The 26,422-nt window shown below is 39.1% G+C and overlaps 1 protein-coding gene across 1 annotated transcript; it reads right to left on the bottom strand.

The window, feature by feature from the left end:
- Window positions 1-26,422, bottom strand: sf3b3 (splicing factor 3b, subunit 3). The gene is made up of 27 exons (XM_028003727.1): window positions 26,274-26,422; window positions 24,925-25,045; window positions 24,589-24,744; window positions 23,655-23,825; window positions 22,865-23,037; window positions 22,517-22,658; window positions 21,693-21,805; window positions 21,413-21,550; window positions 20,816-20,919; window positions 20,563-20,728; window positions 20,382-20,477; window positions 18,772-18,844; window positions 17,794-17,945; window positions 17,416-17,571; window positions 15,865-16,020; window positions 15,103-15,246; window positions 14,610-14,732; window positions 14,336-14,490; window positions 13,379-13,553; window positions 12,339-12,544; window positions 12,096-12,252; window positions 8,384-8,509; window positions 6,196-6,408; window positions 5,668-5,766; window positions 1,958-2,101; window positions 1,279-1,383; window positions 1-647 (listed from the first exon to the last, which is right to left on the bottom strand). Exons 2-27 carry the CDS (start codon window positions 24,992-24,994, stop codon window positions 507-509), a joined length of 3,654 nt encoding a protein of 1,217 aa, XP_027859528.1. The 5' UTR covers window positions 24,995-25,045; window positions 26,274-26,422; the 3' UTR covers window positions 1-506.

Below are 26,422 nucleotides of genomic sequence, written 5' to 3'. Positions count from 1 at the left end.
TGATTTTCTAAAAACAGATTTATTTACAAAAAAAACAACAAATGTTCGCCCCCATCCCACAAACCCAAACGTCCACTGATTTTTTTATTCATTTTCATTTTTTTGTTGGAATGTCGTCTGTGGCTGAGGTTGGGAATTTACCACCCGGAGCAGACGGCCAGTGTTTTTCCACCATGACTTTCCCGGTCGTCTAATGACCCAGCAGGACAGAGAAGAGCCACACAAACAGGTGGAGGTGAGGCTGAAACTATGACTAATTAATGCACAGTAAAATAAAACATTTCCTACATTCTGCTGGGATCAGAGTCAGCAGAAAAATCAGGAATTGCGTCCTTTTATTTCCAGCTTCATGGAGCAGCAGAAAATTTATTTCCACAGGTTAGTGTTTACGAACGTTTCTGCGTGAGCCGTCCGTAAAAAACTAAAGTTCTCTTCAGTGATCTGTGTCTTTCCTGAGCAGGCGTTACCTGATGGTGTGAGTAAAAATGTGGCTCCCTGCTGGGCGGTTAGAAAGCGTAACGGGTGCGAATGTCCTCCAGCTTCTTGGAGACTTCGGGCGGCGTTCGGTCCAGCTCCTCCGCCACGCTCTTCTGCTTGTGCGGATCCATGCTGTTGAACTGCTCACACAGATCGCCGTCGATCACATTCTGCAGGAACGAAACGAACCAAAGATTAAAACGTTTCTGGTTTGGAGTAAAACTTGGATTTCTTTCATCTTTCTGTTCCAGCGAAAAGCTCATCAAAGATCTGAAGAGAGGTTTAATATCTTCAGGGATAGATCGCTGCTGATCCGAGGCAAACTCATGATTTGCTCAGAAATACTCCAATCCTCTAAACTTTTCCACAATTTATCGCATCACAACCACAAATCTTAACGCACTTCAGTGGGATTTTATGACAAACAAATGCAGCAAACTGAAGTGTGAACTGAAGTCTAATAATGGCAAATTAAATTCAGCAACTGCTTCACAAGCCGGGTCAACAGTAAACTGATTCCCTGAGAAAGGCATTAAAGAGAGCAGGAGAAAAAGACAGAAAGAGTGAGAAAGAAAGAAAACAAGAGAAAGATGGAGAGAAAGAAAGCAACCGATAGCAGGAGACAAAGAAAAAGAAAGAAAAAAGAGATCTTTAGATGAACATTTCCTCTTACTCAGACTGCTGCCGTTTAACAGAAAATTGGTTTTACAAGGTACTGAAAGGTGTTAAAAAGTGTTTTCCCCTCATTGTTTTATAAAGTTGCTGGATTATACGAAGCCACTCCAGTAAAAACACACCAACCTTCACGGGGAAGTAGTAGGATCTGAAGCTGAGGTGATCTCTGCCGCACAGCGGAGGAAACTCGGAGCGCATGTGCATCTCCAGGTGCTGGAAGAAGTCGTGATCCTGGAGAAAAGATGGAAAAACGTTCAACATCTGAGAAACATTTCAGAAAAGACGGTTGGCAACGTTTAATACAAAAAATAAATTTAAAATTAAAATGTTCTACATTTTCATCCCTCACTTCAGAAACTCAATCATTAAACCCAATCATCACAGAGTGAAATATTCAGTCCTTTTTCTTTAGAACTATTTTTTGTAATTCTAGAAAAGGACTTGACTTGTAGTCCTTGTTGTTCATTCAAGGATTTCAGCTGTGTAATTCTTTAATGGACTACACAGCTGTCTGTTTAAGGTGGCTATCAAAGCAACATGAACTTCCTGAACCACAGGCTGATCTTCTCCATGCTACACCGCATTGATACAGTAGCCAACATCTGAATGCACAGAAGTGACATTTCTGTTAAAAATCACTTTTTTTTAATTGATCTTATGAAATATTAATTTTTTTAATTCTCTATGAGCAAAAATCATCAAAATTACAGGAAATAAAGGGACTCTTTCTGAAATGAAAGATTAAAAGGGATTATTCTTTCTTCTATATTTTTTGACATGTATCTGTGTGTAGCAGAAGTTTTACCTCGTGTGACGTGAACGGCACCAGAATGCCGATGCCCCCCGACAGCGTGGTGTACACCAGCGACTCCGACCCTCCGGGGATCAGAGTGGTCTTCTGCAGCGACAGCACCGTCTCTCCGATGTTGTAGTTCACCACAACCTCTGCCTGGAGACCAACAGAAAGCCACAGGTGACTGTGCTGCCCCAGAAACTGCCGGCTGAAAAACTACAAAGCACCTGGCTTCAGCCGAGGCTAATCGATGACATCACGACGGCGGTCAGATGCAGCGGTTTTAGGCCTCAGAGGCCTTCAGCGTCTGCGTGATCTGGCCGCACATTAACAGCCGCATCCGAGCCGGGGTCGACCCAGTGTTGGGTTTAATCCGATATTGCTCGCCGCAGATAGTGGAAGATAAGCATTGGGGAACAAAGGTGGCATTCAGCGGCGGCAAAACCTCTGGACTGGTCCAGTCGTAAGTGACGCTGACGCCATGAGACCAGAGGGAGCAAAGCTGATGCTAAAACAAAGCCTGTGGTGAGACACAAATAAGCAGAGACCGCAGATGCCCTCTGATGCCGAACAACGGCGGCTGTGTGTGAAGCCGCCCCGTGACGGGTAGCGAAGCCCCCCGAGCGGCACGGGAAGACCATGGCGCTGCTGTTTGATCGCAGCAGTCAGAGCGAATAGATATATCAACACGTAAACAAAGCTGCCGCAGAACCCTGCCCCAAAGAGGCCAACTGAATGTGGGGCAAACGGAGAGGAGAGAAAATACTCTGCTTTGATGGAAAGATCATCTGGTCTAAAAATGAGGCAAATCAAGAAACACAAAGGGCTTAAATAAATAAAAATAAGTGCAATCCTCTTTACTTTTAAAGGAAATGTAGCAGACAAACTAATTAAAGGGGCGATGTTGTGTATTGTCCAGGCAGACGAAATTTTATAGCTTTATTTTCATATAATTTTGACTTTGTCATATGACTTGGTCTTGTACTGCTACGACTGTATTTTTGTAGTATTATGACTTCATACTCGCAAAAAAACAAACAAAAAACGAAAACTAATACATCTGAACCTGACATTTATATTGTGCCATAGATTTGACTTGAATTTAAAGTCCAAAAACAAATCCTGATTTTCCAAAAGTAAAATCTTCAAAAACCAAAATTGCAATTGATCAATAAAAATCAATTTATGTTCCAGCTTCAGTTTGATATGAGTAGCATTTTCATGACAACGGAAGGTAACATTCTAGTTTCTAGAGCAAATATTTCAGTACACTTGAAATAAAACTAACAAGGCAACTTTTCAGCAAGAAATAGGAGCTTGTTTGAAGTCAATAATTCCTTAATATTGGTGAAAATGTTCTAGTGTCACTGTCATATTGTTTCAATTATGGGAAAAATGCCTTGTTATGAGACAAAACTATAAATATTCTTTTTGTTATTGTGTCTAAATGGATGACTGATGCTTTGTTGTTTTGTGGTTCAGTAAATTCACTTTTTGAGGTCAATTTGGAAGATTTTTTTCTTCCAACTACTCTTTTTTATTCAAACTTTTTGTTTATGCGACATGTTCATTTTAAACTGTAAATTAATTAAATGAACAAAAATATTGTAAAAAATAAAAAATAAAAAAATAAATAAAAAGCTTTATTCCTAAAAAAAACAACAGTAACAGTTTCCATTCGGACGACTCGTCTTCGGCTTCACACAGAACATTTTGTGGACAGACAGTGGTCCCTTTCATTTTGCCCCGTGTCCGCCTGACCGCGTTTTCTCACAATAAATTAATCAAATGAAAGAGGAATGCTTCTAATTTAATGTAAAACTCTCAGAAAGTTGAGCTGACACACAACATTCTCGGCGTTTCCATTCATGGTTATAAATAGAGCTGCAGTACATTTCCAAATGAATCAACGGTGCAGGGGACAAACACTGGAACCAGCTCATCATGTCTCAACTGGAGGGACTTTCCCACCCTGTCTGCTACCTAAACAGATCCTGACCAGCTCCTCAAGTATGAGGCTGAGCGATGCTGCGAGGAGCTTCGACCTGCGGTTGGTGGAGGTCAGAAACAATGCAGGAAGCAGATCAGAGATTTCAACCCCAACAGTCAAACAGTTTTCTCTTCGGTTTCTGTGTTCCTCTGAGGGGTTTTGTTCTGTTTAGCTCCAACTTTGGTCTCTAATTTAGCCGTTTGCTGCGGCGCATGAACGGCAGGGCTCCAGACTTCTATCTGTGGTTAGGATCTGACCCTTGAAGGCCCAGACTGTCACCGTGTGGATAAATGGATTCAGAAACGCTCAGTGGACTCGCAACTCGTGAGTCCACTGAGTCACTGAGTCAGCAGATTCTGAGACGCTCTGGATAATATCAGGGTTGAAACAATTAATCGCATTAATCATGATTAATCACAATATCCATTAGGGAAATGAAAACCAATTAATCACGATTTATTACAATTAATATGTTAAATCTGGATTAATGATTAATAAAAAAATTTCATAAGGAAAATGAAAATTAATTAATCATGATTAATCTGGATTAATTGCAATTAATTATGATTAATCATAATTAATGATTAATCAAAATTTTTCATAAGGAAAATGAAAATTAATTAATCATGATTAATCGCTACGTCTGATGATGTGTAATGAAACAAGTCGAGATCTAGACCTTCTTGTAAGCAACAGTTTTTCAGATTTTCTAAACATTTTTTGTAGATGTTCGACTTTGACCAAAGAACCATTCAGAGAAAAAAAAAAAAGACTCTTCAACTCAAATAGACATCAATCACAAAGTAAAAATGTTATTCCAGTTAATTTAGCTTTTCAGATCCTTCATCTGTAATTGTCTGCAGATTTGATCCACGTTTTATCAGGTCCAATAAAGATGTAACGGGTGTACTTTCTTTTTATCACATCTATGAAATCTGCTGTTTTTCCCCTCGTTGTAATTTTTCTTCATTCCATTTTAGCCAAACTTACTGACCCAAAAAGTATGTAATTACTGTGTGAATGAAAATAACTTAACAAATCAATAGTCGGAGATCAATATTTCCTATTTTTCTGTATGACAAATGAAATAGATTGCTGTCAATTAATTGTGACTGATCAATTATTGAAATAATCATCAACTAATTTAGTAATCGATTGATCATTAACTAGAGTACACAGACTAAAAAAAGACCATTTGGTGACCAAAAAATATACTCAGATCCGTAATTAAGCCGAAACTGGACAGAATATATTCACATTTTGTATTTAAGATAAAAACACCTTCATCTGTCAATGTTTTACCCAAAACTCCTCAAGTGGCATTTTTTGATTCACTCAGTTCAAATTCATTAAAGGGATGATGGATTATTCCATTTTACGCAATAAAATGCTTATTTTAATATTTAAAAAAGAATTGATTTGTTTATATTCATCTTTTAATGAATTTCTAATATTGTATAGAAGAGGCTAAAATCTGCAGAATTTGCCAGTTTTATAAATCTGGTTAATCGATTAATCGTCGGAATAAACGATAGATTAATCAATTTCTAAAATAATTGCCAGTTGGAGTCCTAGATAAAATCTTTGGGCCAGCTTGTGCAGGTAATTGTTTATTCTCGTATTATTTAGACATTATTCTCGTAATTATTATAATTTATTTTTCTTAGCATGGTCCTAAGACTCCAATGCGTAAAAGAGACTCAATTGGTGAAGAACTTTTTTTTTCTCTTACTTTCTGTGATGCTCCATTCAGGAGACCTCGATCCCACAGGGCCTTGTTTCCTGTGGGGTCTTCATCCACATCATCACTGGTGTTGGGAGGAAGACGCACCTGAGAAAACAACCACAGAATTAAGACGTATTTGTCTTCTCATCTCGTTAAACCCCCCACGGATCTCCAGATGGTTCGGGATTCTTAGAAGAACTCACATGAGGGATACATTTTCTATTTGGACTGGGGTTGAATTTAGTACAACATGTTGGAACTACATGTGTTTCTACAGACATCAGGTCTTGAATTACAGTGTGGGAATGTATGGATCACACGGAAAGTTCAAGAAAAAAGTCCTAAAATGGTCCAACGTCGTTAGCTGAAACAAATGCTAGAAAGCTGTAACAACAGCTTGATTAATGAGAATTATTACAAAGCATTGTGTTCATATAATCAGCTGTTTGCTTCAGGAAGTGGAAAGAGGAGAAAAAAAGAAACAAGAAGAAGAGCATCCTGTTCCAATATGGATGTCCATATTGTTGCACTTACGATGCTGATGTTGCCAAACTTGTCGGCAGAAGCCATGGTGTCGTAGTCGAGCAGACAGGCCGTCGTCACCCAGCGGGGGTACGTATCGTCGGCGAAAATGATTAGTTGGTTCTCGTTGCGCCGGTAACGAACCCAGAACAGGCTCTCCTGAACGTCGGACACAATGACACGCTGGCCAATGGTGTAGATGCCCGTCACCAGGTTGGGAACGTGCTGCAGGACAAAGCAAGAGCAGTGAGATTTCTGTGGCGACAGCTTCAAAAATGTAATTGTTATGCACATGGTGGGACTTCCAGCATTCATGAGGGCTCAATGTGAACAAAATGTATCTTGATTGGATAAAAATGGCAGTTTGTGTGCATCCTGAAAGATTCGCAAACACGCTGAAAAAAATTTGCACTTTTTGTCAGCAGTTTAAACTTCTTCAACTCCGACAAAGTTCATGTACAGAACCCAGACTCTGCAGACAAAAGCTATCAATGCTTTGATCTGAAGCGCTACTGCAGCTCAAACACTTTATCTATTGTAAACTGAGTGAAGTGTAAAACTAAGTGCTATGAAATCAGTTTTGGTTCTGTTGCCATAAGTTTCCAAAATTCCATTTAGCATAGTTTTAATATATTTTTATGTTGTTCTACTGAGAATACTATGATGCCGTATTAGGGCCATTTTAGATAGATTAGACATTTATTCCTCCTTTTCTCAAATAGAAGAATCGGTTTATAATAGTTTAGTCTACTTCACGTTGTCAGATAGGTTCTGTATTATAGATTTCTTGATTTTAGAGTTGTAAACTGAAGTGAGCTTTCCAAACCTTGTGATTAATTCATGCTTTAATAACAAAGCAACTACATCCTTTTATATCAACTGAGATTTGTTTGAAGATTTACAGACTTCAACTGAAAGAAAAACAATTTGTAACAATCTGTGCTTTCCACAGCATTGTACAAACTACAAATCACTTCAATCTATTGTGCAGAGAAACACACAGGGGAAAAAATTACCAAAGCGCTATAATGATCAGGCAACAACTAGGATGAAGATTTCAAAGTAAGTGTTTTTTGTTTTTTTTATCTCTCTCGTTTCTGCAGCAGCTTTGAGATTAATGTAAAAGACGAGTTATTATTCAGAGCGATACGTGTCTTCTCACAGACAAATCAATTAGTCGTGGGTGAGCTAATGGGCAGCTGCACAGAGACACCTCAACGTCTCAACCAAGGCCTCTGAGTTCCACCCTCCAAAGCGCTTTCAGTAGGTGGGAGACATCAGAGAAAACCGTAAATCACTTATTTCATCAGGACTTTAAAGAATGACCATACAGCTGTGGTCAGAAGTTTCCATCCACATTTCACGTTCAACAACGTAACATTAATTTTGGTCTTTTAAGATTTAGTTCACTCGTTCTTGTTCCAGGTGGGAGCGATCAAACAACACACACCTGCTGTCGTTTTTATAAACAATAAGAGGGATAAAGGTTTGAGTTTACTAAAGTTGGACATGGAGTTAAAATTAAAACTAAAGGCTCAAAAGCTCACAGCCTGTAAATGAAAAAAGATCACACCTTCATCTGCCTCTGATGAGCAAATCACTGAGCAAGAGAAGAAATCAGTAGAGATGCACCGATCCAGTATTAATATCTGTATCAGTCCTGATATTGGAAAAATTCTAGATTGGATATCTGTGAAAATGTACCCGATCCATAAGGGCGGATCTGTTAAATCCAATTCTACGCTTAATGCTCTGAGCAAAGTCATGCTTTTTTTATTTTACATTATATTTTGAATTAATAATTGCCCTTTCTGAACCATTTGAAAGATGATTTGTTGCAGTTTATTTATACAACCTGTTGTTTTTGTCAGTTTCTTTACCATTTATTTTATATTGCCTGTTAACCTCCTAATTGCACTGACAAATTAAAAGTTGTTTTTACATGTTTCCCCAAGCTTGTGACACTATTGGTGTATTTAAGTGTGAGGTACTGGCCCACGGTTATTATATAAATTTGTAATTCAGTACATTTATGTTTGTGTTTAAAAATAAAACACTTTCAGTCAATTTAGCTGTTTTTCTGTACCTGCCGATACTAAAAAAGTGGATCCACATGACATTCTTCCACAGAACTAGCTGAGGTTTAAGACTCAGAATATTTTTATTTATTTATTTTACAGGAAATTGTTTCTTTTCTTACCTTGTTCTCACACTTGCGCAGCAGCTTCTTCTTGCCCATGTCATAGATTCTCAGCAGTTTTCCGACTCCGACCAGGATGCGTCCTTGGAACGGTGCAATGGCCAGAGGCACGTCCTCCACCGGAGTCTGGAAACACAGTTCAGGGAGAATAAACACAGGAGGACTGATATGAGTTCCTTTGTGTCACATGCCCATATTTAAACATTTATTGTCCGAAGTGTTTTTTTCCTGCTAAGTATTTTGTCAGCTACACATCAGGTTGAAATGAGCTAGCTTTTCTTTCTGAAGAGACTCTCAATGTTTACAGATCTGCTCCACCTCATACACACAGGAGTGAAAGATTCCCAGATCAGGATTAGGAAGTCTGAGCTACTGGAGACATGCTGCTGGTCTGAACTCACTGCTCCCTAAATAACATTTGGAATAAAGTTTAATGTTAATGACACCAACTGATCGACTCTGGAGTTTTCAATAGGATTCACAGATCTATTCTACTTATTTAACTGAGCATGCTCAGAGAATTTTGATCTGGTTTCTAGTGCAAATATATTGGTGCACTTGAAGACAAAATAACTCATAATTAGTAATTTTTCAGCATGATATAAGAGCTTGTTTTAGGCCAATAATTCTAAATATTGGTGAAAAAATTCTAGTTCCTTTGACGAATTATTTCACTTATAACTTGGAGAAAATGTCTTCCTATAAATGAATAATCTGCCAATGTAACATGGACTTTTTCACCAATATTAAAAGATTGACTTAAAACAAGATCTCAGGTCTTGCTAAAAAATTACTTGTGTATTAGTTTTGTCTTATTTCAAACTAGACCAAAATTACTTTGTAACATTTTGTGTCTTGCAGTGTTACCTTTCAGCAATAAACATTTTCCATTTTTTGTTTTTTGGGGGTAAAGGATCAAAACTGGAGGATTCTAAAATGTTGCTTTAAAAGAGAAGCTTTCAATACAGAACAAGTTTTAATAGAAGGTTAAAGATCTGCGCCGACAGATTTTCTCACAGGAAGCTTCCCAGATGTGATGTTTGCGTGCAAAACAAAACAAAATAATATAGTTGATGACAGAGAATCAGAGATGGGAATCAAAAACCTGTCCTGTAAAGGAAAAACGTGAAACTGCTGCAGAGTGGAAAAATCTGAAACACCTGGATCTTTCTGAACAGGTTTCGTTTAGCACCAGCAGACCGGACGCTATTTGCTGTGCTAGACCACAAATATCCATGAGAGTCTGCCGAGGCGTCTGTCACCACGTTTCATCCAGCTACTTATTTCAGCTCAGAGTTCTCTGGATAAAAAGTCCAAACTAGATCTGTGTGATCGGGCGGAGCGACCGTGGGATCCGGCGAAGTGGTTGGGAAAGTCCTGGAGCTCCGTGAAAAGAAGCGGCTGATGCGGCTCTGAAATACGCTGACTCATCAGTCACATCAGGTGACAAAAGCACTGATTCACGCCGATCCCCTCCGCCCTGATCTGGTTTCTGGGGAAATGCCCAAATCAGCCGAGATGCTGCGGGCTTCTATGCCACCAATAAAGGGGCAGCGTCATGTACAATTTACTTTTTTGAGCTTTTTATATCATGTTATGTTATTCCCTCGTCAAACCCATACCTGGAATGTTTAATCTCCATGGCAACCATTCAGCTGTGGAAAACGCCTGGCTGCACCTAGCTCTGCCGGGTCCTCTGAGCTGCAGCTTTCAAGTTTCTACCTCACAGAGCAGCCGTCCCTGTTACTCCCCCACTCAGCTCCTTCAGACTAGCCGGCAGCAATTAGCAAACACCGCGTGGAACTGCACATCAGCTAATTTTATACAAGCTTCTTGTCAGTGAAACGCTGTTAAAGGGTTAATAGAGGAGCCATGTTGTGATGACTTCCTGAAGCCAGAGTTTCACAAAGAGCAGGAGTTTCTTAAAGAGACAGAGGCCCAATTTCAAGGCGTTAATTTCCAAAGTCAAATTTCTTGTAAGTCAGATTTAACATATTGCATTTTTATAACAATTAAAGGTATCCTTGATTGTAGGGCTATAGTAAACAATTATTTTAGTAATTGAGCAGTCTATTAATTATTCAGGGGCTGCACAGTGGCGCAGTTGGTAGCACTGTTGCCTTGCAGCAAGAAGGTCCTGGGTTCGATTCCCGGCCGGGGTCTTTCTGCATGGAGTTTGCATGTTCTCCCTGTGCATGCGTGGGTTCTCTCCGGGTACTCCGGCTTCCTCCCACAGTCCAAAAACATGACTGTTAGGTTAATTGGTATATCTAAATTCTCCCTAGGGGTGTGTGTGTGTGTGTGAATGGTTGTTTGTCCTGTATGTCTTTGTGTTGCCCTGCGACAGACTGGCGACCTGTCCAGGGTGTACCCCGCCTCCCGCCTGGAACGTAGCTGGAGATAGGCACCAGCAACCCTCCCGACCCCATTAGGGACAAAGGGTGAACAGAAAATGGATGGATGGATGAATGGATATTAATTATTCAGATGGTTAATCGAGTAATCGAATAAAAAATTGTCCCATTCTGTATTTGCTACTTAAGGTCCAATATAAAAGAGAAAATGACAGTAAAAAAATGTTGTTCTTTTTTTCCAAGAAGAAAACATTTCATCACCCTGCTAGTAGCGCTCCGCATTAATTAGCAGCTCACTGGCAGAAGTGACAGCGTTGCGCACAGACCTGTAGCAATAAATCAATCGGATGATTGATTTAAGCTCTATAATTTCCATTTGGATGATTTAAACTGGATGATAAAAGTCCACATTGTGGGGCGTAGTGGTTAGCGCGACCCGTATTTGGAGGCCTTGAGTCCTCGACGCGGCCGTCGCGGGTTCGACTCCCGGACCCGACGACATTTGCCGCATGTCTTCCCCCATCTCCTTCCCTGTTTCCTGTCGGCCCACTATCATATAAGGGACACTAGAGCCACAAAAAAGACCCCCTGGAGGGGTAAAAAAAAAATGTCTACATTGTAGTGATTTGGTCTTAACTCGCCGTTTTTTGAAGAACAATTTTGCTTACAAAGACTTCATCATTAATTTTATTTGTTGTTTCTGTTTAGTTTATTTATTTTGGATATTTAAAATGTCTTCCAGTTCCAGTGCTTAATGATGATTAAAGTTTATTGATCTTTGAGAATGTGTTCTTGCTTTATTATTATGCGATTACTATTATATTACTTGAAAATGGTCTAAAAAAACAAGATGATCATTTATCGCAATAAATTCTGGAACAATTTATCGTCCAGCAGAACTTATTAATGTAAAAGGCCTACTTGTGCAACACAAATAATCATCCAGGTGCAACACATGGCATTAAATAGTAAAACATAATTAAACCTTGAGAAATTTGAAAAATCAATGTACTCAAATCATTCATTGAATCGTTACAGTTCTAATTGATTGAGCTATAAATGCCACTATGAGACTGGAAAATACATAATACCGCCCCTTCAAGACCTAGATGGGAGTAATTTTCCCTTTTTTTCATCCCAAAACACATTGCTCCATCTTTTCCACATGCACAGCTAGCAGACATGATTTGCCTGCATCAGAAGCAGCTGCTGCAGACTTGAGGTGACCGGGTCAAACATCAGGAGAGGGGAGCAATTTAACCACATGGCAGGAGATTTGTCATCACAGGCAGAGGGAAGGAATCCCAGATGGAGAGCTATATTATGGAGGTGAGCACATTCCCAGTTATCAAACCCACCTTGTGCACAAACTCCAGCTTCTCCCCTCCGGCGGTGAGGCGATACGTGTAGATGAAGCCACCACCGACAGATCTGGGGTTGAGGATCATGTCTCTGGCGACTCCCACCAGGACGTACCAATCATCGCCGGTGTTAGGGAAGCGGCACACGGCCACACTGGGAAAGGGGAAGAAGAAGAAAATCAGTGAGAAGGATTCTGACGGGTGAGGAAAGTGAGATGGAATACATTCCATCCTGCTCACCTAAAGGCAGCTTCGTTCTGCTCCAGTTGCACCTGATCCAGAGTGGAGCCCTGGATGGGGTTAACCAGTCGCACCAGGGAAGCCCACTGACCCGCTCCGGCTTTAGGCGCGCCGAAAATGGCTTCTGGGAGGTTCTCGTTCAGGAACGCCGCCGCCATCTCAGCAGCCAGCTCTCGCTCATCCTCACCAGCCGCCTCCACCATCTCCTGCAGGGGAACCAGAGGATTACAGCGTTCCTACAAAAACTTCCACACCAAACATCCGTCAAACCTCCTCACTTTTAACGACATAACAGAAAATGTTACCAGAAATTTTTTACAAACCTTACATACACCGATTGGAGTTTTCTAGCTGATTGTCAATTACAGATATTTAAAAAGTCTGATTTGCCAATACTAGCAAATACCAATACTAAATTTTTTTTTTGTTTGAAATTTTGCTAAATATATTTAAAAAAATCGTTGAGCTGGTAACATTGGGTGACTATTAACAGCAAACATGCAGACATGACCATGTGGGCCAGTCTATCAGTCAATCCTCTCATTGCAGAGCAGAAGAGGACAGTGGCTGGTTTTTAGATCTTTGCTGAGGTAGTTAAGATTGTTTTTCTTTTTAGAAAGATTTAAAAAAAAAAAAAAAAAGCTAAAAAGTGATTAAAATTGGATCTCGTACAAAAAGCCCCCCCAAAAAACAGAAAGTTGATCGCATTTCTTGCTCCTCATTTGGTTCACTTGATGGCAGAGAGATGACTCGAGTCAGAAATAAAAGACTTGACTTGGACTCGCCTCAGTAACAGCTTTTATCTCGTGTTTTATTGAGAAAGGATGAGGTTGATTGTTAGCCAGTAAAGTTTTATGAGATGTTGATAACTCCTAACAATTTGTTCATGTTAGCTGTAGCTTCATAATAATGACCACATGACTTGGTTGGGCCTTATGTCGATGGATTGAGGAAAATCTAAGTAGGAAACACAAAGTAACAAAAATAAATCCTGAAGAAGTAAACAGTTGAGTCTTAAATAAGTCGGAAACTCTTCGCACCTCAGCCATCTGCTGCTTCCTCTGAGCTTTGGTCGTCTCGGTGTAGGCGTTGTGGTCGGTCTCTATCAGGATGAGGTTGTTGGTTTCCGGGTGAATTACAAACCTCCGGGGCGTATACTGCAGAGGAAACGCCACCTGGTTGAAAACGGCCCCCAGTTTCTCCAGAGCCAAAATCCTGCAGGAAGAAAAATGACATTTTTAACTGGTTAGATTTACCTCTGCATGAACAATCAATAACAATAATAATCTGTTATTATTATTGTTACATTATTTAGTGATGGAAATACATTCAGACTTTGTACTCAGATTTTATCTTCTTATCATAATAAAGTTCAGAAAAATAGCAAAAATGTGTTTTTACTTAGCCTGAAGGAGAATCAGAAAGTAAATCAATCAATTTTAGAAATTATTTATTAATCCCAAAGGTTGATAAAGCAATTCAAAGTTCTCCTGTCTAACCAGATGTTACATTTATAAAACTATATTTGAATTCAGAGTAACAAAAGAAAATTAAACAAATGCTTTATGGCTAACATGAAACTAGAAATGCTATCTAAATGTAAGCAGAACATAGATGCTAACCTGTTTAGCACAAGAGCCTAAAAACACCTTAAAATGTAAACACTATTTTGTTGTTGTTTTGAAAAAGTAAAAACAAACAGTGACGTCTTTCTATGCTTTTAATACAAATAGCCACTGCACATGGTGGGAGGTTTAGAAGAAAATGCTTTTACATCAAATATTTAATAAATATTAGGAGGTTAAAGCTCAAGATTGGTCACAATTTCTGATCAGTGCATCACTGTCAGGGATTATTAAAATGTTATTTGCATTTTTTGGGGGTGTCAAATAATGGTCAGAGCCTTAGCAATCACAGAAATTAAAAGTTTGAATAAGATCCACAACAAATCCAAATGATTTAGCATTTCATGGGTTGTTAGTAAACCTGAATCTTACCTCAGAGTGTTGGTGGAGATGGCCACGATGCCTTCAGGGCATTGCTCTGAGGCAAAGCCGGACGCGTACTCCAGCGTTTCATAAGAGAGCGGCGTCAGATGGAAGCGGGACTGATAGGAGTAGCTGAGCCACGAGCGGCTGGACATGGCCAGAACCTGCCAGGAAGACAAAAACAGCTCACTTGTCCACAGGGATTAAAAAATATTTTCAGCAAAACAAAAATATTTACATATTTCAGCTCAATGTTTCATGGTGATAAATAAAAGTGACATACGGCCTCCTGTCCCTGCATCCGGACTCTGAACAGCTTGACTGGACGGGACCCCAGGTATCGGGTTCTGGTATCCGACAGGTCACCAGTTACCGGGTCCAATACTGTCCTCAGCAGAACACCGTTCTACAGGAAAGAAAATAAAAAACATTTAAACAAATGATCAATCACCACGTTATTCAGACTAAAAACACATGATCCAACATGTCTGCTGAGAATTCTGTTTGAAATAAACTTTAAAATACTCAAACAAAATGCATTAAAAATGCAAATAATTCAATTCATTTTGGCTTAATTACTGCTCTGAGTGTGTTGTTTCAGCAAATGGCCATTTTTTTGAGTCTGTATGCTCTCCAGTTAATGATTAATCGATTACGTAATTAGTTGACGATTACTTAAATAATTGATTCAATTGTTTTATCACTAGTTAACGGTTTTCAAAGAACAATGTGTGTTGGGTTTTCTTTCTGGATGTGGATAAATTAAGAAGGAATACCTGCAGGCCGATGTTGAGGTAGAGGAAGCCGATGGTTCCTTTATCTCCGATTTCATCCTGTTTCTCGACGCCTCCCATCTCGACGATACACAAGCTTTCCGGCTGAGCAGGAAGCGCCTGCATGCTCAGCGGCTGCAGACAGTCCTGAGGAGGTGAAAGTTTACAAGTTACAAACAAAACTGAGGTGGAAAAACCATGACTGCAGTTTTCAACAACATCTGCACAGTTCATCTAATTATTTTTCCAAGTCAAATATGATGTTCTGCATCCAACTGTCAGATTTCAAACCAGGCCAGTTCCAAAAAGTCTAAAAAGTTCATGTGAATGACAAAAACTGCTCTCTGGAATTGACTTGTAGTGAAATATGGAATAAAAGTCTGTTGATCCCTAAAGTGCTTCATTTGGGTCAGCAGGGAAGCTTCATGCAACATAAACCTTTTTCTTCTGGGAAGGAAGGAACTGCTAAGACACACTCCTGGCCTGAGAAGACAGAAAAACACAATCCATCCTGCAGGAAACTCAAGCCCAACATTTTGGAACAATTTCTCAAGTCATCCTGACGTTTGGAAAACATCAACACGTAAACTATCTGACTGAATCATTGGATCTTTTGTCTTTCATCTGCAAACCATCCTTAACTAAGAGGATAATGCAACTTAAGTCACACCTCAACAAACAGACAATAAATCAGCTTTAGAAGCTCCCAAAGTGCAAAGCCGCTCCACAGGATGCTTCACTCTAAGCCAGGTGTTTGTGTCGTACCGACGGGTCCAGGGAGATGATCCGAACCGTGTTGTCCACCAGGCCCACAGCCAGGAAGCGGGAGCGCTGCTCGCCAGGCGGGACGTTGGCCAGGCTCATGCAGACCACGTCTGCAGACATCTCCTTCCGCTCCGTGTATTCGTTCAGCTGGCCAGACTGCAGACAAAGCAGAGGCGCGTTATGAGCCCCGAACGCAGGAAAAATACCCACTCAGGGTGGGTTCTTCCACACCAGGCTGATCAGCTACAGCCACTGACAAAGACAACTAGGCCTGCAACTAATGATTATTTTAGTAATCAATTATTCTGATGATTAATCAGATAGAAAATACATTGGCACATTCAGCAGATTTTTCAATTAACCACTTAAGCCTTTATTTACAATATAAGGAATAAATTAAAAGATGCAAAAATAAATAATTTTCTCATATAATGAGCATTTTATTGCCTAAAATGCATCAACATAGCATTTCTTTAGTAAACGTTTATCACTTGTAGGAAAGGATTGACCTGCAGCTAAAAAAATTCTTCTAATAACATGAGAAGTTCAGCTCTTTCTGCTAGACTTATCAATAAAGCAAAGGGCTGATCTGTTGATTAGTATTTTGGTTGACAGATTAATAAATTTTCAGAATTTAAAGAAGCTAAAACTGCATCTTGAGGCGTTCTGGACGGAACATATTTACAGACAAGGAAAAATTTTTATGTTAAATGCAAACATGTATATATTTTTATGTAGTTTTGGATTAATTAGAGTCTGTATACTCCAGTTAACAAATACTCGATTACTAAATTAGTTGACGATTATTTCAATAATTGATTCATCATGATTAATCTGATTAATAGTTTCAGCTCTATAGACAAAATTCCTTTTTCTGGAAGTTATTCTCTATACTATTATATACCAGATGTTTCAGACGGCAGTGTTTTTAATAATTGAATATTTTAAGGCAGGTGATTAATTTATGCTGATACCATCCTGGTTGGACAAATGCAAATAAACACATATCTAATGTTTGGATGAGGACAAGTAGTTAGAAATATGTTTTTAAAATTGTGACATGGACTTCAGAAACAGGAAACAGAAAACAGCACCATATATGGGGCGTAACATGGTGAGTAATGAAGGCTTTCTGAATGTATTATATACCAAAAGGATTGTGGTGTTTTTCATTCCCCAGTTCTGTTGAAAAATGTTAAAGGACGGTGTTGGAGTAGAAGAGGGGCAAAACTTTCCTAATGTTAATCAAGACAGTCATGAAACAGATTGTCTTGGTTTTACATTATTTAGGCACGTTAGTGGGAGTAAAACCTGCTTTTAGTTCTTCTAAATCTTAAATCTTTCGGTCCAGGACTGTTTGGACTTCCTCGGTACACAGCTATAAGTCTAGCACACTTCGCCTCACAACAGCATCATCATCCTTCAGATCATGTTCAGCCTGTCCGAATTTTTTAAATGCTAAATCTGGGCTTTAAAGAATAATTGATCCATAAACTTAGACAGTGTTAGTGCTAAATAAATTGTAAAAATAGAAAATTTCTGTTTTCTTACCGGGTCCATCTCGAAGTAGACGAGTTCTCCTCCGGTCAAAGCGATGACGACCTGCCGCTGATTCACGGCGCAGCGGACAATAGTTTTTTTCCCAGGAGTTTTCCACTCGTTCACACGCTTGTCTGCTCGAATATGACGAATGCCGTCTGGGTAAACCTGGACGAGGCGGGAAGCGAGAAAAATACAAGATGAAACACTTCCAAACTCCTAACACCACCATGAACGCCTGAACGCCTGCTTCAGGGAAGAAACAGGCCCACCGCAGCTGTTTCCACTCTTTTACACACTGCAGAAACTGGTTACTGTAGGCAAAAGGTCAGAGGTCAATAAGTAAAAGTATCTTCATGCTGTGTCTACAGGTATCCAGTGAACACCCACCTGCACGAGGGCGTCTTCGCCCAGCAGGGAGCAGGACAGAGTGGGCGTTGTTCCCAGAAACCCGGAGTCTGTCACTTCCTCCACGGTTTCTCCGATGGACAGAACCAGCGTGGCGTTGACGAAAGACACGATGATGTAAGCGTCGAACTCATCTGAGGAGCAGAGGAAGATCAAAAACCTGAAGCTTTAAACGTTAAACAGCCTCAGGCCTTCTTCACTTAAAACAATAATTTTCTGTCTCATTTGTGGCCACCAGAGGTCGCTGTTGGCAGGAGAGAAAGAAATCAAGCACTTTTTAAACATTTTCAAGGAGGTTTTCAATCTTTTCCATCTACTTTGGAGACAAAAACAATACAAATGAACTAAAATAGAAAGCTTCAATTCACTATTTATTACTGCTAATAATATATAATGATTAGTATTCAACATTCTAAGTAAACGTAAAGTACAATACATCTGACTGGTCTGAGAAAGTTACTTAAAAATCTCATTGGGTAAAAAATTATTTTGGTAATTCTAACTGACCTAAAATAAGAGAAATTTGATCTGATTTAACTTCAGATTAAGAAAAAATGTGTCTCTTTTAATTATCTTTAAATATCTGGTTTCATCATAACGCTCTCCAAATGTAAACTTTAAATCAAACATTAGATTGAAGTTATTACAAACATTCCAGTTTGAATATCAAGCACTTTCCAAGCCTTGAAAACACCCAACTGATATTCAAGAATGTTCAAGGATTTCAAGCACCAGTATGAGCGATCGGATAGAAAGAAAGAGCAATTCACAAGTCATAGAAAAGAGTTGGAGAAATAAATAGAAACGAACTGTAAACCGCCACTCTAGAAAAACAATAAAACACTTGATGTTGAATGTCCTGCATTTATTACTACCTTTAAATGCTCATATTTTACTATAAGCAGATATAATTTCTTTATTCTTTGAGAATGCGTTTCTGCTCTGTGCCTGTTTGGTTACCTTCCACGTGTCGGCGTACGGTCCACACGGCGTTGGGGTTACCAGGCAGCTCAGACACAGCCATCTCTGAAACCTGAACACAGAAAAACACACTCAGTTTATCCCATTTCACCCACTTTCCAAAATATGACACATAAATTAGATAATACTGAGAGGGGCTAGGCGCTTTGATGACCACACATATCACAACAAGAATTTAAACTGTGAGGATAAACAGAATTTCTCTGTTTAATATCAGTGATGCCCAAATACAGTTTTGAATTATTTGTGTACTCCATTACTTTGGTCTCTTCTGATCAAAACAATGTAAAAACCTGTTATTGATCCTACAGCAGAGACAGACTGGGAGTGCATAAAAATTAAAGCACCAGTTAGGAAAAGTCCAGGCTTGGCTGAGCTGTGACTCTCCACAGCAGGGAGAAACTCTTTCTTTGGCCAAAATCATATTTCTGACAAGAGAGAAGCTTACTGCGGTTTTCTAAAACTATTGTTCACAACTTATGATAAATTGCTAACAGATCTTTATATTTTTTTTATGTTTCTCTGAGGACGAGTAGGGAACTGGATACAATTACAGAAATGGAGCAACAGGAGGAAATGTGCTGAACAGTACAAGTGTGTCTCAATGCTTTGGCATCGACAGCCTTTACCAGGATGAAATGTAAAAACAGGGCAGCAAGTAACGATAATTTCATTATTTTATTTTATTGATTATTCTCACAAATAATCGGATACTTTATTCTGCAGATTTTTCATTTAACCACTTAAGCCTTTTTGATACGATATTAAAAATGCAAATAAGCAAATAATTCAATTATTTTTTAAATAAGAAAATAATCATTTTACTGCCTAAAATGCAACAATGTAAAATTTCTTCAATGAATTTGAAAGGGATGAATTTTAAAAAATGTGATGAGTTTTGGGTAAAATATGACAGACAGATGTTTTCATCTTAAATGCAAAATCTATTTCTTATACTTTTGCTTTCATTAGAGCTCTGAATATCTAGCTTTTTTTTCAGCAAATGGTATTTTTCTGAGTCTGTATATTCCAGTTAATAATTAATCAATTACTAAATTACTTCAAGATTATTTCACTAATTGATTAATCACAATTAATCGTTCCAGTCCTAAAACAATGGAGAACTAATCTGTTGAGTAATTTTTGGATTAACTGGCTATTAATTGGATAACAAAAGGTGCTTAATAGGAGATTTTTTTTTTACAGAATTTGAACGAAGTAAAACTAATACATTGTTCTGTTCTGGGTGGAACATATTTACAAACATTTCTGTTTTACCTTAAATGCTAAACATTTAGATTTACTGTTATATTGACTTAATTACTGCTCTGAGGATTTAGTTCTTTTAGCAAATAGCCTTGGTATTGTTGATTACTAAGTTAGCTGACGATTATTTCAATAATTGATTGATCCGATTAATAATTTCAGCCCTAACATAAAACAGAAACACTTTGCCTTTGAGCTGAAATCAGAATATTTCAAAGACTCTTCAGCTTTCATCAGAGAAGAGACATGAAAAGCTCATCAGTTCTTCAGCCGGCAGAGTGAGTGAGGGTCCGTACTGATCCGGTAGCAGGTTGGGGATTTACCTCCAGTCCGTGGCGAAGAACCCTCAGTGTGGACCTTGGGCCCCGTCCACAGGACACGTAGAGCTGAGGCGTGTCTTCATTGGCCAAATCAGCAATCTATAGGAAAAACAGATAACAGATCTATGTTCCTTCATCTTATCGAGCAGACCTGATAAATCTGAGTGAAACTATACGGACTGACCTGACAGGACATGATGGGGGAAAGGTTCTCCTGTTCGTCCACCAGCACCAAGTTTTTGAGCGGCCGAGGTTGAAAGAAGAAAGTGTCTCCCTCCTCCAGCGGCATCGCCGAGGAGAACTCCGGCTCCTCGTCGTCGTCGCCCAAGTGAGCGATTTGGTAGAGATAACTGAGAGATTCAGAGGCAGAGTTTCACCGGTTGGGGAGATCCGACAGAAACGAAGGATGATTGAGTTAAACCAGGAGGAGAACTTACTGGTTTCCAAACTCTGAGGCCACAAACAGGAAGCCGGTCTTCAGGACGCACATGGCTGTTGCCACGGGGATCGTGTCAAAGTATTTAAGCCGGATTTCAGTGACCTGAAAATAGAGATGGATGATATGAACTTAAAGTTTAATCACAATATTTTGTGGTACAGTTACGATAACGATAAAAGTGGAGATAAGAACCATTTATAATTTTTTTTAGATAACTGTATGATTGTAACTGTGTGTCACAGCAATTGCTGTCCCACAAACACAAATAATGAAAAACATTTCCATTGTAATGCGTTTCTTTGGACACCAGCCACATAAAGAAGTGTAATATTTATCACTAAACTGGACACGGTATCTGTATTTTCAAATTTATTGGCATGAATTTATGCTTTTATTGAACAAAAGATTGGAGAAAATAGTAAAAGTTTTGGAGGGTTTTAAACATGATTAATTGGATTTATTGTGACAACAATAAATCAACAGTCTTAGAATAAATTTATCATGATAAATGTCCACCTCTACTTGAAAACACAAAAATTTATTTGAATTTATTACCAGAAAACCCATCATAAAAGAAAAAAAAGCTTTTATTCACCATTTCTTCATCGGTCTCCAGCGTGACCTTGAAGATGTCTCCCTGCTCAGTCTGAGCCAGGAAGAAGAACATGGACTTGGTTTTGTGGGTGGCTGAGCAGACAAAGATCATGCCGCGCTCAGGGTCGTCCAGGTCGTTCTGTAGGATAAAAACAGACACATTTTCACATAATCAGCATAAAACCAGCTGCAGTTTTACCCGAGTGGCAGCAAGTTGTCTCCCCAGAGGCAGAAGAGTCACAGGACAGCACCGCAAGGTCAACGAGGTCACTAGGACTCACCCTGCGGCGGGGGATGGGACAGCGGATGTCGGGCTGATCCCCAAAGTTCTTGTAGGTGATGTAGTTTTCAGAGCAGATCAGAACGCCGCTGGGTCCGTCCGAACCGCCGGGAACTAAACGGAGAGGAAAGAGAAACAGCAACAGGTTAATTTTCACAGGAATCACGAATAAAACGGTGCTGCCGTATTGGTTAGGGTGAAATCTGTGTTGAGATCAGAGAGTTGAATGTTTCTCCACTTCTTATATCAGAGAAGAGACATGAAAAACTCATCACATCTTCAACACTTTGATCAGTCAATAATTTACCCAGTTAATTAATCCATCAATAAAGGTCAGAAGCATTTTTCTGCCTTACGCTAATGTCAGAAAATCACTAGTTCGTAAAAGCCATGTTCCAATAAGCAAATTTATTTTTGTAATTCTAAATTGTGCAGTGGAAACGCAGCTTCTGTGAGCACCTTTACACAAGAAAAGGTTTTTTCTGCTCTCAAGCATCTTTGTATTTTACAGGGTTTCTGCCGGTTTCACCAACTCAGGGTTAAGACTTTTTAAAACCATTATGAATGAAGATTAAGAACTATATCTCAACAGAAATTCAACTTCATCCAGCCAACAGGCAATAAATTTGTACTTACTTATGATAGATGCAGAAAGGCTAGCTAGTTTGTTGGTTAGCAAGGGCAAGTTAGCAGTGAGTTACTGGTAGCCTCAACCGCAGATGTAACAAATGTATTTATTATTTAGTTAAGTCTATGGCCTCAACTGTATAGCAATGTTAAAAGTATAATTCCAGGAATCTTTGGCTACGTTTTAAACATCCATACCAGTGATGAGGAAGTTCCCATGCTCCTCCAAAGCCTCGCTGTACTTCCGGACCACGTGGTTCAGACCCAAATCCAGCTCATAAAAGGTCAGAGTCTGCTGTGTGTTTGCAGCAGCTTCTCCTGTCGGGTCGTTGTCAGCTTCCTGGAAATAAAAATGCAAAACGAAAAACATGAATAACAGGATTCCTGACAGATGTGATTATTTTCTAATCAACCCTGAATGTGAGATTTTTCTAAGGTCAGAGAAGGTAAATGTTTCTCCAGTGACAGTCAGAGAAGAGACATGACAAACTCATCACACCAAAGGTTCGGCTGTGTGAACGTATAAACTGGTTTCCGTCAGCTCACCTCATAGTCCATTTCTAAGCAGGCAAACATGGGATTCTCAAAGCCAACGTCGACTCCGACCACGTGATAAACAAGCGTGTTTGCTTTGTGAGCTTCCAGAGGAGACGAGATGGTGAGCCTGGCAGCGGCGTCTCTGTTCAGGATGTAGACCAGCTTCTGCTTCTCTATCGCTCCTGGAAGAAAGAGAAAAAAAACACACACACACATTAGATCCATGAAGATTTCCTTTAACTGGGAGAAAGAAATCCACCACTAATAAATTTACAAGAGATGCACTTTTTTCACTTCCCATACCGATGCAGATATCTAAGATTTAGTAGGAGCTGATACTGAAACTATACAGAAAAACAGCTGAATTGATTTAAAATGTTTATTTTTTTTAAACATAGACATAAAATTTCAATTTTATTTACTAACTTTACACCGGTACGGCTCACTTAAATACACCTGTAGCTTCACAAACTTGTTCAAACATGTAAAAAGAAAACAACTTTAATTTGTTCAGTCAAGAGTAGAACAGCCAAAGACACTGAAAAAACATTATCTGACCTTGATCAAACATGTAAAAATAAACTGCAACAAACCTTTTTTCTAATGGTTCAGAAAGTGCAATTAAGAATTCTAAGACTAAAATAAAAATAAAGCATAGAATTAGATTGAATAAAGCCAGCCTTATGGATCAGGCAAGTTGTCACACCCCTCCTCCAAATTTTACAGAATTTTTCTCCGATATCAGGACAGATATATCTCTAAACTTTACACACTGCGTGAAAGGTACAACACCACCCACCGATCATCACAGCTCTTCCTTTTGGGTCGACGGCCAGGAACTGTCCGGGAACGATGCGCCGGCAGCCACTCTTCCCAAATGTTTCCTGGTGAACTTTCTCAAACTGATTTTTGGACGGATGGTACTCCAGGATGACGATGCGGCCGCTGTCGCTTCCCACGACGATGTAATCTGCAGAAACAAACACAGATCACACAGTTACACACACACACTGCAGCTCCTTCTCTGACTGGTGAGCCAACTACAGCACCGCTGGGTCTCAGTGACAACACTCTTCTGTGTGGATGGTTTTACTGAAGGAAAGAAATTCAAAGTAGCTATTTTCAGTAATTAATTAAGTGACACAAGAAGCTGTCTAAAGAGAACTTTTTGAGAAATGTCAGAGAGAGAAAACATGATTATTGCCTGGAAACAAGAAGGCATTTTGAAGTTATAAACTTTATATCTTTTTATTTTGAAATAAATTCTCGCTCAGAGTTTCTTGATAGCTCTCAGTAAGAAGATAGGTATCAACCTGCTTCAGTCAAAAGGCCAGGCTTCATTCACATTTGTCGCTGATGTCTAACTTATAGACATTAATAATACTTCCTCCACATCACAAATTAAATTATTGCATTTATGTAGTAACTCAGTTATTGACCCATTAATAGTTCAGTAAATGCCATCAAAATTTTAAGAAAACTTGCCGTTTAGTGTGCGGTATGGATGCAAGACCTCAATGAATGTTGACATTTGATAATAAACAGTCTACTCTGTCAAAATTATGAAGTTATCTAAATTGGTGCTGCAAATCAAAATGAAAACATGTTATTAAATGAAACTACAAACTATTTAAGCTAGGATTTGGGATCAAATTTCTGGTTTCTTCAAGCCACAGGTAGTTAGTTGCTTGTTTAATTTCTGCATTTGAGTGAGCGTTTCCATGACGGCATACCTTTAGTTCCTCCTGTGAGCCTGAAGGCCATCAGGGACCTGATGATGCCGAACACTTCCATTGTGAGGAGGGTATGCACCTTTCCCGTGTTCGCATCTGGACGCAATAATTCCAGGATCTTTCCCCTGGAAACAACAATCTCCTGCATCTTGGTTCCTACCAAAACACAAACGGATTAAACTTAATCTGCGCTAAGCTTCCTAAAAATCATAAAATCACTTCTTCTACTTTAATGAACAACGGAGACAAAGACAGTTTCCAACCAAAAAAGGTTGAAAGCAGCTCAGCCAAATAACCCGACTGAACAGGAAGCAAAAATATGCAGAGGAAGCTCACCTGAGAAGTTTCCATGAATGGCATGAGTGATGCCGGTGGCCCGCTGCAGGGTGATGTTGTAGAGAAACATGGTTCCTCAAGCTGTTGTCCTGTGACGGCTAACGGAGCGCTCTGCCCAGAACTACAAATAAACAGGAAGAAAAGCAGTAGTGGAATATGTTTTATGTAGTTAGTTACAAAAACAGAAGCTTAACTATGTTTAGCTAAGAGTCCTGCTGGAAAAAGAGTAAAAATTAACTGAGTAAATCAAATAAAAATGTCAATGGGTACATAAATTTGGAATTACTTCTAAATTACCTAATGAAACATGGACAGTTTACAAACTTTCTCAGATTTATTCAATGCTAGTTGCACAGATTGTGGCCCTAATTATAAATGCTTCACTATACATAGCTTTCCTACAGAATTAATAAACAAAAAGATAACAAACACCACCCGCATTCCATAAATCCATTAATAGAATAGTATTAAGTAGAGTAAAAGCTTTAAAAACTGAAATTACAAGAATGTAATTTTCAAACAACAGTCTGTTGCATCTTCATTCAAATACAGTAAGAAAAAAATCATTTAAAAAACTTAAAATTCTTGTTATTGGGTTATTTGGCCTTGTGGATAAGTATTATATATATATCTTCTTTTTTTTTAGATTCTGGAGGAAAAAATATTTTTATAGCGCATCTTCTGACCCCTTACCTAGCATGCTATGGCCCACTGCGGGCTCCGAGCCCAACATTGAGAACCACTCTTCAATATTCCACCAAACAAAACCAGAACTTTCACTTTTACAAACATCTTGACATTTTCATAACTCCCGAAGCATGTTTAAGTGGTCTTTACTACAAGAAATAACGGCAGCTGTTTCTGCAAGCGCAAAGAAATGTTACTTTTATATTTTTTTAAGTATGTTACTATGGAGCTCAAAATTTACTCATTGAATTTTGCACAACATTTGGGATTTGTAATTTGACCCAGTGTGAAGGGAACTTGTATTAATGATGTGGTTTTGAATCCGGTGCTGGTCCTGGACTACAACTGGATTATTTTAGCTTCTCCTTTAGCAAACTTTCAGCTCATTGTTAATGTTTAGCTGCCCGTAACTCCACTAATAAAAAGTTAATAAATATTAGCACACACTCCTGCTTTATAATCAACCTCTGCAGATATAAACAGTGTTTTTAACAGAAACTCGGCCTGCTTTACTCGAGTTGACCTCCATTTTTACGTTTTTCATACGAAGCGCCACTTTCTGCCAGATGCATCCGCTTCACTGAAAAACAGCTACATTCTACCGCCATACAGCATCTGCTTTGCTCCAAACATACTAAAGATGTGCAAAATAAAATATTTACCTGGGTAGTTAATTAGATGTCTGAGATTTCAGCGGATAAAAATCATCCATTCAAACGTTTCTCTGAAGCTTTCCGAAGCCGGGGTCCGTCTTTCCAACGGTCGCCAAAGATAGGTAGCCCTGAACAATGCCTGACTGAAATTATTCTCT

This window comes from Xiphophorus couchianus, chromosome 2, assembly GCF_001444195.1.
Source record: "Xiphophorus couchianus chromosome 2, X_couchianus-1.0, whole genome shotgun sequence".
NCBI lineage: Eukaryota > Metazoa > Chordata > Actinopteri > Cyprinodontiformes > Poeciliidae > Xiphophorus > Xiphophorus couchianus.
Note: the sequence above shows the minus strand (reverse complement) of the source record. Positions and strands in the feature narration are given on the sequence as shown.

Bases quoted from the DNA above. Each gene is read 5' to 3' on its own strand.
- sf3b3 (XM_028003727.1), bottom strand. From the start codon at position 24,994: ATGTTTCTCTACAACATCACCCTGCAGCGGGCCACCGGCATCACTCAT. The intron at 8,510-12,095 runs GTGGGTTTGATA...CTGTGTTTCCAG, and splicing joins AGCTGGAGTTTGTGCACAAG to ACTCCGGTGGAGGACGTGCC. The intron at 648-1,278 runs GTTGGTGTGTTT...TCGTTCCTGCAG, and splicing joins CCTACTACTTCCCCGTGAAG to AATGTGATCGACGGCGATCT.